This window comes from Onychostoma macrolepis, chromosome 25 (assembly GCF_012432095.1).
Source record: "Onychostoma macrolepis isolate SWU-2019 chromosome 25, ASM1243209v1, whole genome shotgun sequence".
NCBI classification, from domain to species: Eukaryota; Metazoa; Chordata; class Actinopteri; order Cypriniformes; family Cyprinidae; genus Onychostoma; species Onychostoma macrolepis.
In genome coordinates this window covers 20,757,997-20,772,439 of record NC_081179.1, presented here as the reverse complement: position 1 = coordinate 20,772,439, position 14,443 = coordinate 20,757,997, and the positions used below count along the sequence as shown (strand labels likewise).

The following is a 14,443-nucleotide window of genomic DNA, read 5'->3' as shown; positions in this document are numbered from 1 at the left end:
AAACTTTATTTTATGTTTACAAATTTGATATGTGTGGAATTTTGAACTGAAGAGTCACTGAGATCCTCTTGTTTTCTCAGAACTGAATGTGAAACAAAAGCGAATGAACCGGTTTCTCCAGATGCACTATTCCTGCAGTTTGTTCACTGTAAATCTGCAGTGTTTATTGTAAATTTTATAATGAGCAACTTGACCTTTTTCTATCCACAGAGTGCAGTCTGACACGACCCAAATCAAGTACTTTCAGTGTGTTCATAAATGAATGAACTGTCAGTTGGATTCAGTTCAGTTCAATTCATTTGATGAGCACTTTCACAATATATTGCTCCCCTTTACAGAGATCCTTGTCAGAAGCTCCTCTGACTGTTGTTGAATTAGGACAAAAATGAATTCTTCACTTAAAACTTCAATATTTCTATGAGGACTTCACTCACAGACAACCAAACTATTTTAATTTTCTTATTAAACCTGGTTTGAACTAATAGCTACACATGCACTTGATACTAAACATAGCAGATAAACTTAATATTATCTGTGTAAATACATTAAGGCATTATCATTTGTACACTAGACAAGGTCATAACATTATTTCAACACACAAAAGTTAACTATATCTAACTGGAATTTTATGGTGGTTAGGATTGGAGCCTCAGAATGAATTGTTTTGAATTGTCTCCATCTAGAGGTGAATGTGCAGCATGACACAGACACATTGCATTGAGAAGCACCCAAGCAATGTACCCTTGTGAAAAAAAATAACAATTTAGCTTTTTTTAAAGTGAGCATATTACGGAAATAATACAGTCTAGCCTACTTTAAAAGATTACACTGTTATGTGTGAATTGAATGTAATGATTTTGGACATTTAACTGCATTTTACTTGATATAAAATGAAAGTGTATATTGATAGCCTATTAAACGCAATTAGCTGAATTTCAGAGTGCTTTTTGAGCACTTATGTAGGACTAAAGTACATATTTACTGTATATGGAATTTCGTAATTGTCCATAAGGTGGAAAAACTGCTGAATGCACAGAACAAGCATTTATGGTAAACTAAAATATACTTTAACGCTATTTTTATTCAAACTTATTTGTCTTGTATTTAAAAATATTTGTAAGTAATGATAAAGTTTAAATTTATATTAACTTAAATTAATTTACAATTATTTTAAACATACTTTAAAGCAACATTTTTTTGACAATATCATACTTTTACATTAGCCTACACTTTAAAAAGTGATAAGTTGACTTAACTTTAAAAAAAAGAGGAAACTCGTTGCCTTAAAATGATTAAGTAAATAATAATTTTAAAAAATAAGTTAAGTGAACTGTCAAGTTCACATAACCTTTTCTTTTTTTAAAAAAAATTAGTATTTACTTAATCATTTTAAAACAACAATTCTCTTTTTTTTTAAAGTTAAGTCAACTTATCACTTTTTACAGTGTAGGCTAATTTAAGTTATGTGAGCATCTGGTCACTGGGAACTAGTATTAGTATTCGCATTTATGTAGAACAGTGGTTCTCAATTCCAGTCATCACATCTCTTGTCGCTTCAGACGTTTGTTCTATTCGGTGTATATTAGGCTGTCACACTCCTCTAGTAAGTTTCCTCGGAGTGTGAAGACGATGCAGGCCGTGGAATAGCGCAAATATGAATGATCCGAAGTGAAGTAAACACTCTGCTCTGTCAGTGGGAACACAGTTCATGCATGGAGCTCTCTTCTAACGAGGTTGTCTGAATCAGGTGTGTTTTATAAGAGATACATGCAAAAATGTGCAGAGCGCTCGGAAGAACTGAGCCACTGAAGTAGAATACAATAACTGAACTGAACCGGATTCAGTTTCAATAAGGAAGCTTGTGAAGAAGTAGAGGAGGAGCCATCAGTCTCTCAAATCATCTGTTCTCACATTCCTGTGTCAAACTTTTGCCGGTTCAAAAGAGATAAAGCAACTTATAAAGTAAGTAGCCTACTGTAAGTTATGCATTTACATTTTTTTTTCATTCATGTCATGTGCATATTATAGCCTACAATAAACATAATTCATTTACTTTTGTTATAATTAGGCTATATTAGCTATAATTATTAGTGCAATAATTTAAAAAAAATCCATGGTGTCTGTTTTGACTAGAAGTTTCACATTTTTACAGTATTTTGCAGTGTTTGTTGGGTTCTACAGAAGTAGCAGTTTTTAGCTTATAAACACGGTATCACAAAGTTTACATGTGAAGGAACTTGGGTAAAGTTGGTTTTATATTCGCACATTCACAACATTCACACATTTCCGCGTTCAATAACTTTCTAATTATGTGTGCAGTAAAGTTATTTTTTGCAAATTCATTCATTCAAAATCATTGTCAACCTACTACATTATTTTCAAAATCGATGAAAATGGCCAAGTATTGTTTTAATGTCATATTTACTCGCGAATGTCTGCTGAATGTCGATGTAGTGCAGTTAACAAAGTAATTGAATGCAATAGTGCGAATATAAAACCAACTTTACCCAAGTTGTGAAGGATTACAAATCAAAGTCAACAGAGAAGACCATTACTTCATATGAAATGTTTAGGTACAAAGGTCGACATGTTTTTTTAGCTGATAATGTGATTTCCTTTTTATGGTTTCCGCTTCACCTGATTGTGAAAGTAACTCAATGGACTTATTCCCAAGAAACAAGGAAGTCTCGAGTTAACCCATAATAACCCGCGGGTGTCACAAACACTGGTCATTATCTGAAGCATTATCCTTCACTTTCAACTCAGGAAGTCCCTAAGTGACATATAATGAACACCCAGGTTCATGCGACAACGTGTGCATTTTTGTTGCCATGGCAACATTTCCAAAATGGTGTCCTGTCTGGTTAGCACATGTTACAGTGGCAGCAATTTTTAAAAACACTTGTTTTTGTTACTAAAGGTATGTTTCAACCCATGCAACAAATCTAATATTTCAATAACATAGCCTAGATTAGCCTACTCTTAACCTGATTTTAATACATTTCTTGTGCAAATTGATATAAAACAAGTTACAAAGATATTGTGATGACATATGTCACATCACTTCATTATTAACCTTATAAAAGTAGGTGGAATTTGACGTATTTGTCACATTAAGACAAATGGTAATGAGCTGCTCAATTAATTTAGCTGATTCAATTATTTTAGTGTTATATATTTTCTGCTGCTCATTTCAAAGCATATTTTTTTAAAATCTACACACGTTTAACATGTTGACCTCCAGTGTGAGGTAGTTATTTATTTTTATTCAGTTTGCACATTTTCGAGTTTTCAAAAATTAATTTCTGGTTAAACCATATACCTGAAAAGGTAGAATTTTGATATGTTACAAAAGAGTTATTGTAAAATTTAATGCTCACACTTATGTGGTTTTGAAATATGTTGTGGCAAAGCAAATAAAATGCAAAAACTGTATTACTTCTGGAAAAGGTTTTTGTTTTATCTTTCCAGAAAATTTATCATTTTGATATATATTGTGGAAAAGCAAATAAACAGAAGAAAACTGTTATTTAGCAAAAAATAAATAAATAAATTGAGAAATAAACGGCCAATGTCATATATATGTAACATTACAGCTCTTTCACAAGGAGGGGTTGTATTTCAAAAACAACTGCAGAAGCATGTTATAATTCATGCCCCTATAAGGAGAAATTGGTCCAGGTTCTTATGGGTTAACACTGAATTGAATTTCAATAATAGCCAATTGTATTTTTTTATTTAATTTTTTCTTTTTTTTTTTGTGGTATGACTATTTCATTAGAAACATCATTAATGCAATTTTAAATCATGTTCTAACCAGAACATTAGTTTTAACGTGAAGGAGGAAATTCTGTGCTTTGATTTGATGGCGCAACTTTCACTTCCCCATGTAGCCTATTTTAGGCTGCATTTGTTTGAGGAATAGATTTTCGACATGAATTATTGCCAACGTGTCAGCTGAAGAGTATTTCCATGATTGCATTTGTAAAGTCTTCATTTAAAAAAATAATAAAAATCACATAAATCAGAAGGCATGAAATGTAGGTACAACTATTGTTTTTTTTTTTTGTTTGTTTGTTTTTAATTGAAAGCTGTTATGATACCATATAATATAAAACAGAGTACAAACTTTGCCCTCATATTTTGTAACATTTATATTGCACTTTCATGCTTACTGTTTTAAAACAGCATTATAAAAAATGTATTAAAATGTGCTAAATTGAAAGTAGCATTTTTCTTTAATGTAAGTTTGGGAGAGTTGTCACATTTGTTTTTATAATTTTAATAAATTAATTGTAGTTTATATGACTGATGTTGATATTTTTGTATGTTACAGTTTTGCATTTTTTTTTTTTTCTGGTTAAACTTTTGCGAAAGGTTATTTTTCAAAATTAGATCTTTTTTTGAACAGCATCAGGAGAGCATGAAGCTTCAGTCATTTAAGATACTTAATCTGAGAAATATTTGTTTTTTAATTGTTTTTATTTCCAGCTGCAATGGACATCATAGAACCAATCCTAGCCATCGCAGAAAAGCTGTACAGCCTGTGTGAGGAGGTGAAGGCCAACAAGAAGCGCTGCAGGCGTCTGGCTCACCGCGTGTCCACTCTGGCTGAGCTGGTGAGGGCCGTGAAGGTTCATGGCTTTGGGACTGAACCCAAACAGGTTAGAAATGGGCTTGAAAATCTTAAACTCACTCTGGAGTCAGCAGAGAAGGTAGTGAAGAAATACACTTCCTTCAGCTATTTGAAACGCATTGCCAAAGCGCATGACCTCGGCGAGGAGTTCAGCTTCCTAAATGAGAGGCTGAATGATGCAGCTCAGGTGCTTTCTCTAGCGCTTCAGGTCGAGCACAGAGCAAGTATAGAAAAAGTGTTTCAGGAAGCAACAAGGCAGCGGGAAGATGAAGAGGACAGGCAGAGTGACTGTCTGGAACTTCGGGAATGTAAGTTGTATGAAGTTGTATTGGAATAAAATGGCTATTTCAGGGATACACCTGGAACCTTTAGACCTGGCCTGTCCAAACCTGTTCCTGGAGGGACACTGTCCAGTTTAGCTCCAACCCTAATTAAACACACCTGATTCAGATAAACAAAGTCTTCAGACTCACTAGAAATGTCCAGGAGAGTGAATTTGAGCTGAACCCTGCAGGATGTTGGCCCTCCAGGAGCAGGATTGAACATCCCTGCTTTAATCTGTATATTTACAGAGTATACATTTGTCTCCTATAGTGCTCCAGTCTTTAGCCCAGGAGAGCAAAGGAACGAGCACGATGGTTGACGCCGTACAGAAGACAGTTGACCAAACTCAAAAAGATGTGCAGGACATTAAAGAGATCCTGGAATCATGTAAGTACAGATATGTGGGTCAATGACAAATAAGAGTGTCCATAAAGAAAAATATTTTTAGAAAATGATTTTAAAAATGATTTAAAAACACTACAACACGCGCCAAGTTATTTAAAATACAGTTTGCATTCATGTTGGTTTCATATGGTTGAAAAAAAAAAAATGGGAAAAAAACATTGAAAGTTGAAATGCATTGGTGTTATTTGTTTTAAATTAATGTCATGCGGTGTAACCATCAAGTAAAAAGTATTAACATATTTTCTTAACACATGAATACATGTGAGTGCACCTATCTTAATCATTATAGTTAAGAATGAAATTAATTAAAATAAGAATGCAGATTTTTTTCAAACTAATTTTAATGCACTTATCAAAATAAAAAAAAGTAGGCAAATATCAAAAGTTTACATTTTTAATAATAATAATAATAATATAATACATTTTATTTATAGGCACCTTTCATGATCAACAAGGTTACAAAAAGGTTACAAGTGCATTAGAATACAGGCTCAATAAAAAAAAAAAAAATCAGATCATAAAAAGGCCTGGTTAAAAATAGTCTTGTGGCTGAGTCACATAAAAGTCACTGAAGAACTGGGCAAATGTGTTTCATAGAAGGAGTTCTAGAAAGAACACAAGCAGCAGAGATCTGAACCAAGTGAAGTTTAGAAAGGAGACCAGGGAGGAGAGCATTACAGTTATCAATATGTGGAGTAACCAGTGCATGGATAAGGCTTGCAGTACATAATAGCTGTTGTGTCTACAATGAGGACTTCAGTTTTACTGCTGTTGAGTTTTAGGAAATGGGCTGAAAGACAATCTTTAATTTCAGCTTGACAGCTGAACAAAGATGGTGGAGGAAAGGAACTCAAGTGCTTTATTAGACAGATAGAGCTGGGTATCATCAGCGTAGCAATTAAAATGGATACCAAACATCCTAAAAATATGACAAAGAGGAAGTAAGTAGATATAGAATAAAAGAGGGCCCAAGACAGAACACTGAGGAACACCGGAGGTAACTTTAGATTGTTTTGATCTGATATTAAGTTGGATGAACTGAGTGCGACCAGAGAGATAGGATATAAATCAAGACAGGGGTCGGGGGTCGGGGTGTGCTAGTAATCCTGACAGAAGCTAACCTGTCAAGAAATATATTATGCAAGATGGTATCGAAGGCCACACTCAAATCAAGAAAGACAAGTGTGGTTAATTAACCATGGTCTGCTGCCAGCAGCAGATAGTTAGTGATTTTAATAAGGGCAGTTCAAACTGTTTATTGTTCAAGAGATGATCATGGACCTGAGCTACAAGGCACTTTTAAAATAACTAGCAAATTAGAAATCAGATAAAAGTTATCATAAAAAATGTATCAGTCCCTGGTTTCTCAAGTATAAAGGTAGTAATAATAGCAGATTTAAGAGATGAAGGAACAAGGCCAGAAACTAGTGAAGAGTGAACAATTTCAGTAACTAAAAAGGACAAAGATGGTAAACAGGTTTTGACTAAGTGAGCTGGTAAAGGATTGAGCGGATAGGTGGTAGATTTGAATTTCCAGATAAAACAAAGCATCTCCTCAACAGCTGGTAAAGTGTAAGTAGAAGAAACGAAGGTAGAGTGTGGAGGCACAAAAGAAACTGCATGGAGAGGATTACAGTTATTTACAAGTAATTGTTCATGAATATTTTCAATTTTAGACTCAAAAGTATTGCATTGAGTGGAGGAATAGATATTTGTTGGCAGAAAATCAGGTGGTCGTCATTTTTGTTTTATTTAACTAAAGAAAAGATAGATTTAATGTTCCCTTCATTAATAATGACAAAAAGTATTTAAAATGTATAATTTTAATTTTCAAACTGCAAAGGATTTGGGAAATGAGTTCAAATACTTTTTAATGTCAAAGAAATGTACATAAACACAAGTTACCTAGTTCAGAGGAAGATAGGAATCATGTCTTTGTGGCAGTTTTTCCAGTGATTAATGGATAATACAAGACTTCTTCACCTTACAAATGGTTGTCAACAACAAAAATGCTACGACATGTGTGATACTATTGCATGGAATCGGCACCCCAAATTTTGTAAGAAACATTTCTGCAAATATGATGGAGGGTAGTGTTATTATATGTTTAATTATAATTTAGTTAATATATTTGTATATTATTATTGTTGTTGCTGTTGTTATTTTGCAAATGTCATGAATCAATAAGTTTTATTATTAAATATTTATCATAAATATCAATCCGTTTTTGGGGGAGCTACACCGCATGACAGTTTACAACCTGACCTAACCTTCTGTCATAAACTACTGGTAAGTGCTCTTACCTCGCCCTGTAAATTTTTTATGCATTTTACAGTATGTATTGTAATATATTTTTGTATGTTTCTCAGGAGATATTAATTCTCCTGCCAGGCTGTTATTGAAAATAAGAACTTGTTCTTAATTAACTTGCCTGGTTAAATAAAAAATAAAATAGGTCAACATATCTGATGTTCAGCAGGCTAATTGGCACACAGTCACGAGGGTCCGATTTCCTATTTTGTTATTTTTCTGCGTATTATTATTATTATTATTATTACTACTATTGTTATTATTATTATTTATTTTTATTTTTTTTGCACCACATGACTTTGATTTGGTAGTCAAAGGTTTTAAATAGTAAATAAGTGTGTATTAAAGAGATAATGGTAACACTTTACAATAAGGTGTCATTTGTTAACATTAGTTCATGTATTAACTAACATGAACAAACAATGAACAATGCATTTATTACATTATTTATTAATCTTTGTTCATCTTAGTTAATGAAAATATAGTTGTTCATTGTTTGTTCATGTTAGTTCAGATTGCATTAACTAATGTTAACAAACACAACTTGTGATTTGAATAATGCATTAGTAAACCCTAAAATTGACATGACCTAAGATTAATAAATGCTGTAGAAGTATTGTTCATTCTTAGTTCATGTTTACTAATGTTGTTAACTAATGAACCTTATTGTAAAGTGTTACCGAGATAATAATAGAAGGGTCACTGTTTTTCAAGAATTTCATGATTATAACAAGGCTTTCATGAAGTGTAAAGTAATTTTTAGTATAGCATTGTTTAAGTGATGTTTTGAATGGTGTCTCCACTGAACAGTTTTATTTGTCTTTGGTTGGCAGTGAAAAGACCCTGCCTTCATTTGCAAGACATTAGAGAGATTAAACCAGAAGAACTGACTTACAGTGTTCCTGTTAAACCCCTTATGAAGAACAGCCATTCTGAGCTTTACAAAGGGACGTACAACAAGTTCACTGTGGCTATCAAGAGATTTTCATGTCCGCTGTGCACCAGCCCCAGGTAGATGATAAAATGAACTGTGGTCAAATGTTAGATTTTATTCAATCCGTCTATACCATAGCAATCATTTTCTTGACTGACTTAAAAACTACGGTTTTCTTTGTTGCATTTATTCATTCTCTCCAGTGAGCTGAGAGGTGTTTTTAACAAGGAGGTGGAGACCATGAAGCGCTTTGAGTCACCAAATATCTTAAGAATGTTTGGGATCTGTGTCGAGGATGAGAATGGTGCGCCAATCACAAATCACTAACCAAAAAATAAACTCAGTTTGCAAGTTTGAACTTTGAGTTAAACATGCATCTAATTGTCATTGTGTCCTTCTCATACAGGACCAAATGCAAGTTACCTGATAGTCATGGAGTACTGTGAAAAGGGGAGTCTTCGACAAGTCCTGGACAGTAACTGCAATCTACCCTGGGAGAGAAAGACGCAGATGTGTCTGGATGCAGCGCAGGGACTCTACAGGTCAAAATCTAGCTATACTGGCAAAAGAAAGTCAACAAACTGTTATTCTATTTATTAATGACTTGTTCTTCTTCCTCTGTGACCACAAAATTCTGACTCTAACTCCTCCTAGAGCTTTAAGCATACATAAAGCATGTCTTTGTTTATGTAATTAATTTATTCTCGTATGTTTGCATATAAACTATAGCGAAGGTCTATTTGTCATCTCAGTCTCATTCATTTTTTGCACAGTACAGGCTGCATCAGTCAGAGGAGAAGTTTAAAGTGCATGGCTCCATCAGAAGCTGTAGTTTTCTAGTGGCCGCTGGCTATAGAGTGAAGGTAATGGATATTCACTTTCACAGTTTTTACAATTTTACAATATGAAGAGCAATAATCTACAATAATGATTTTTGTCATAATATTGCAGCCCTATGAGCTCCTGTTTTTTACAGGTTGAATTTAGATACAATTTGATTAAGGTAACTGGATAAATTTAATTATTTGACATACAAGACAACATAGTATGGTGATTATAATAAGTTGATTATAAAAAAATTGCCCTCAGGATTGTAAAAAATGCCCCTGGAAATCAATTCCAGGGGGCAAATATTGCCTCCTAATGGAAAAGTTAATTTCTGACCCTGCTGGATGTACATTTTTAAATGTATGCCTTTTTACGGCTTTTAGGGCAATGATATTATTACAGTTTGCTTTCTAAAGAAAATAGAAAATATTGCTTGCTTTATTTATATTTCTGTTAGACAAAAACTAAACTAGGACACTTACTAAAACCCAGGGAATGTTTTTGTTGGGGTTTCATCTTAATGTTCATTTATATGTTTCACAAGTTGGGAGGCTTTGAGTTGGCAAAAACACGAACTTCTCTTCAGAAAAATAAATTCAAAAGGAGCAGTGCTTGCCATTACAACTCTCCACAGCAGCTTCAGAATATCAACCATCCTTACGACAAGGCATGTGAGATCTACAGGTATGGCAATCCAACTCAAATATCATACACGCATATCTTATTCAAATAAAGGATGGTCACTGACTGTACTTGCTCTTTTTAGTTTTGGCATTGTCTTGTGGGAAATTGCAACACGAGGTGTTCCTTTCAAAGGTGTGTATCACCAACACTATCATCAGTATTGCTATTGCATTTGCCCTGAATATTACTTAAATGTTAATCAAATAAATGACAGTCTTTCTGTGCCTGTGTTTTTAGACTGTACAACCACCAATCAGATCTTCCAAAAAGTTTGTGTAGAGAAGGTCATGGAGCCGCTTCCAACAGACTGTCCTGAAAAGCTAAAAGAGCTCATCAATGCCTGTCGATCATTTGAGCCCTTCCTACGACCAACCGCAGGAGGTAAGACCCTGACACACAGGTGAAGTTAAATTACACAAGTGGGTCAACACATATTCTTCTGTGATTAGTAATGTTTTACAAATTACATTACACAAACCGATTACATTTTGGAACTGATGAAAACACTTCTCTTTATACGGTTGCAATATAATCACATGGTGTAGTCCAATGCAAGCACAGCTGACAGTGTGAGCAAAGGGAACACACATTTAACCATTACATAGCATAAAAGGTAAAAATGTAACTTTTATTAAAAAGCAACATGTCGTGTCATTACTTTGCAAACAGCTAAAAATGTGGCCTATTTTCTTTTCATTGATACTTATTAGGTGGTCCTTTTCTCTGTGCTATGTTGGGGCCATGGCAATTAGTCTGAATCAACAGAAAAAAGTAAAACTGGCACATTGACAGTGTGATGCCAAAATTCTTGGCTTTGTATCTGGGTGAGATGATTGTGTTTACTGTAAATGGAGAATAAAAGTGGGCCAAATACAGAGCCTTGTGGAACACCAGTAGTATCACCTTTGCTGCCTTTTTTATATATAATTGTATTATTATTATTATTTAGATTTACAAACTTTTAACAAAACATTAAATGCTTAACCAAAGATACAGCAAACACAATGGCTATAACTAATTGCTAACTGATAAATAATGAAACTGGAAAAAATAATAATGATGATTAAAAAACAAAACGGGAAGGGGAAATGATGATAAGAGACGTTCAAAATTAAGAGATATGATCAACCTGACCCATTAAAATAGATCAAAGTTCAGTGCAATGTCTTGCACCTACACAAACATTCGGTGGGATAATTCAAGAAAGGACAAGCAGGCTATAATGAACCCAAAAAAGGCATAATCTTACAGTTAATCTTTACTCTTACTGACAAAACACAAAACTTTACGTCATTATAAACAAGATTTTGCAAATAGATTATGTGAATATGTGACCAAGAGCACATGAATTGTCATTTCTAATGATAGAAATATAACATTTATGAAAAAAAAAACATTATTAATACTTTTTGAGATTCATTTGATTTGTTTATTTATATTTTTCTTTAGTATTGGTCGACATGCTCCTTAAAATGGTGGAAGAGGATTGATGGAGCACCTCTGCATTTCTAACCAAGGCTACTGGCAAAGTGTCCATATCAGATTCTGATGATGCAATCTGTTACCATCTACCTGGGGGATATCCCAGAAAGCAGGATAAACTTAGTGTCACATAAATCCTGCACTCTTGTTTGGTTAACCCAAACCTTGCTTACTTGCAATATATGGTGCATACATTATTGACCTCAATGTGAATGATTCATCTATGCATGTTTATTTTTTTTGTGGGGGGGGTTAACCATGTACTTTTTCTATCAAAATGTCATAAATGGATTTAACTGTGAAACAACATACTTCTCTGTTGACATATGTCAGACTTCTGCAATCATTTAGTCTGCAAACATCCCATCCTTTCAATGTATTGCAAGCCTGCATTCAGAGCTGCCTCCATTTGTGTAACAATCAATTGTTAGAATCATGTCCTTGCCTTCATTATGGCCATGTAAGTTTAGTTTTTTTTTTTAAATTTATTTATTTTTTTCCCTCACATTTGTGATAATATGAGATGTCATATATATGAGTTACAAAGATATATATATATATTAGAGAGAGAGCGAGAGAGAGAGAGAGAGCAAACATTACTTAGCAAAAAGGACAACATTCTGATTACAGAGGAGAAAATGTTGATTTTGTGAGGTAATAAAAATACATTGATTCGTTATAATGCTTTATCTGTGCCATCAAAAATTAAAATCTCACAGCTGCATAGCAAAATTGTCTGTTTGTCTTTTCTCTAGACATACTGTTACTGTTGTTATGTAACTTTGAATAAAGTTACTGACAGTTAAAAAGTACAGAAAAAGGAGTAAACATTTAAGTGATGTAAGATATTTCATTAGGTGATGATTATATTACAGCTTTGTTGGTAAGATGTTAGAGCCATTAAAATATAATTGTTTATTATTGGATAAATGGTTAAATCTATTATTACTTTTATTATTTAACATATAAATAGATAAGCTGCATTTATACATTTATTTAATATAAAGTCAAAAGACAAAACCTTTTTTTTTCTGGTTGTTGTCGGTTGTTTTTAATTAAATGTTGATGTTGTTGCTGTTACAATTGTTATGTTGTTATAATTATTATTATTATATCCTTGAAAAAAAAACTATAAATTGCTCATTAATGATGTTTGTACAGACAAATAAAATATTACATAGGCCTAGTCTATCTTTAGCAATAAAATGGGCTAATTAATCAATAACTGTTTGGTAAGGGCATTCAAAACCATTTATTACAATTTTACTTTCAGCAGAATCATGTATTTTGATCATAGACTGTAATGGACTACAAATCCCACTCAGCCCCGTCTCCAGGAAGTAGTTCCCGTTGCTAAGCAAACTCAGCAGCTGTGCGAGGCAGAAGTGAGACGCTCTGAAACCTGACATTGAATATCACGGTGTTTACGCTCAGAAGAGAGAGACATTTAAATATACAGGTAAGAGAATTAAACTTTATGAAGATACGGAGCAAATATAGACCAGTTAACGGTCTTGTTGCAAGCACTGCTGTGAAACGACATCTAGATATTTAAGTTATTCAGGGCAGAGGTTCCAGATGTCGAGTGAATCGTCGATAAAGAAGAGACCAGGCTCAGCTCTGTCCATCGTGACTGAGTTCAGTGGATCTGGTTTATTAAACCCCAAACCTGCTGCTGATCCTGAAGAAGATCTGCTCGATCAGAGTCTCTCTCCTCACAAACTGGTACGAGCTCGATGAGGAGAATAAACATCAAACTCATCAAAATTATTTCTGAAATAAAGAGCAACAGGAGTGAAAAAAAAAAAAAAAAACTGAGGTTTAGGCTAATTGTTTTTTCAGAAACTTATTTCTGGATCAGACGATTTACACGAAGTGACTTCACTGGAGATGTGTGTTGACACGCGACAGGAAACTCTGGACAACTTCGGTCAGATTTCTTACAATAACTGCTTATTCAGTTTTTATTTAATTTGGTTATAAGAATTTTTGGGGAGCCAAATGTTTACTTGTCATAAAACTTTGACTTTCACGTTGTGAGGAACAGTAATGGTCCAGATGTGATTTGAAGTGACTGAATAAACACAACACTGTCTCTCAAATCTGGTGAATATTTGTGTTTTTGTCGTCTTGTCTCACAGGAACCTACTTGCCCAAACTTACACAGCTGAAAATGAACAACAGTTTGATCTCATCTGTGCGGTAAGACCTTCATTTGTTACATCCATAAAGGAACAGTTCACCCAAAAATGAAAATATGTGATCATTTACTCAAACCCTGTATGGCTTTCTTTTGTGGACCACAACAGAAGATATTTTGTACAATATTAATGCTACTCTATTCTGTACAATAAGAGTTGATGGGGACTTTGATCTCAAGATTAAAAATAAACATATGCATGCTTGGTTTATCAAGATAAACATGCATGGAGATATAATAATATAGACCGAGGAAGTGAATCAGATAAAGTTGCTGCTGGAGAGAAAGGCAATGATGGCTTATTATTCTCAGTATTTCCTCAGGGATCTGGGAACCGGTCTTTCCCACCTGCAGGTCTTATGTCTGGCTCGATGTGGTCTGACCGACCTGGAGGGGATTTCTGCTCTTTCCTCCTTAAAGGTATCAAACAACATCCAGAGGCAAAGGCTTACAGAGACTGAATTGATAAAAAAACTATTTTTGTTTTTCTAATGTGGAAGTATTTTAATTGGAGAAACAGATTACACTATTACTTATCTTAAGCTACATTATGTTTGTTTTGTAAGCCACTGAATAAAGTGAACGAGTCATAAATGTTCCTGGTTTTTGCTCAGGAGCTGTATGTGGCCTTCAACAGCAT

The 14,443-nt window shown here is 33.9% G+C and overlaps 2 protein-coding genes across 9 annotated transcripts in view; both read left to right on the top strand.

Moving 5' to 3' along the window:
- The first annotated feature begins 1,688 nt into the window (after positions 1-1,688).
- On the top strand, positions 1,689-12,326 carry LOC131533879 (mixed lineage kinase domain-like protein). 4 transcript variants are annotated; one of them, XM_058766320.1, is made up of 11 exons: positions 1,689-1,962; positions 4,492-4,944; positions 5,231-5,347; positions 8,509-8,686; positions 8,813-8,913; positions 9,016-9,151; positions 9,388-9,472; positions 9,982-10,121; positions 10,204-10,253; positions 10,359-10,502; positions 11,571-12,326. In XM_058766320.1, exons 2-11 carry the CDS (start codon positions 4,497-4,499, stop codon positions 11,609-11,611), a joined length of 1,440 nt encoding a protein of 479 aa, XP_058622303.1. In that variant the 5' UTR covers positions 1,689-1,962; positions 4,492-4,496; the 3' UTR covers positions 11,612-12,326. The 4 variants fall into 4 exon arrangements, with proteins under 4 accessions (XP_058622303.1, XP_058622304.1, XP_058622302.1 ...); XM_058766321.1 differs by having other exon boundaries at positions 1,951-1,976; XM_058766319.1 differs by lacking the exon at positions 1,689-1,962 and adding an exon at positions 2,446-2,920.
- A 596-nt stretch (positions 12,327-12,922) lies between these two features.
- The window catches only part of LOC131534547 (leucine-rich repeat-containing protein 56-like), a 6,209-nt gene continuing 4,688 nt past the window's right edge, over positions 12,923-14,443 (top strand). The window contains exons 1-6 of one of the 5 annotated variants that reach the window (XM_058767493.1): positions 12,934-13,062; positions 13,151-13,328; positions 13,446-13,533; positions 13,745-13,805; positions 14,127-14,223; positions 14,418-14,443. The exon at positions 14,418-14,443 is cut by the window's right edge and continues 172 nt beyond it. In XM_058767493.1, coding sequence (XP_058623476.1) covers positions 13,182-13,328; positions 13,446-13,533; positions 13,745-13,805; positions 14,127-14,223; positions 14,418-14,443 — 419 coding nt within the window. In that variant the 5' untranslated portion in view covers positions 12,934-13,062; positions 13,151-13,181. Of the gene's footprint in view, positions 13,329-13,445; positions 13,534-13,744; positions 13,806-14,126; positions 14,224-14,417 lie in introns of all 5 variants that reach the window. The other 4 variants (XM_058767494.1, XM_058767492.1, XM_058767496.1 and 1 more) reach the window with 4 other exon arrangements.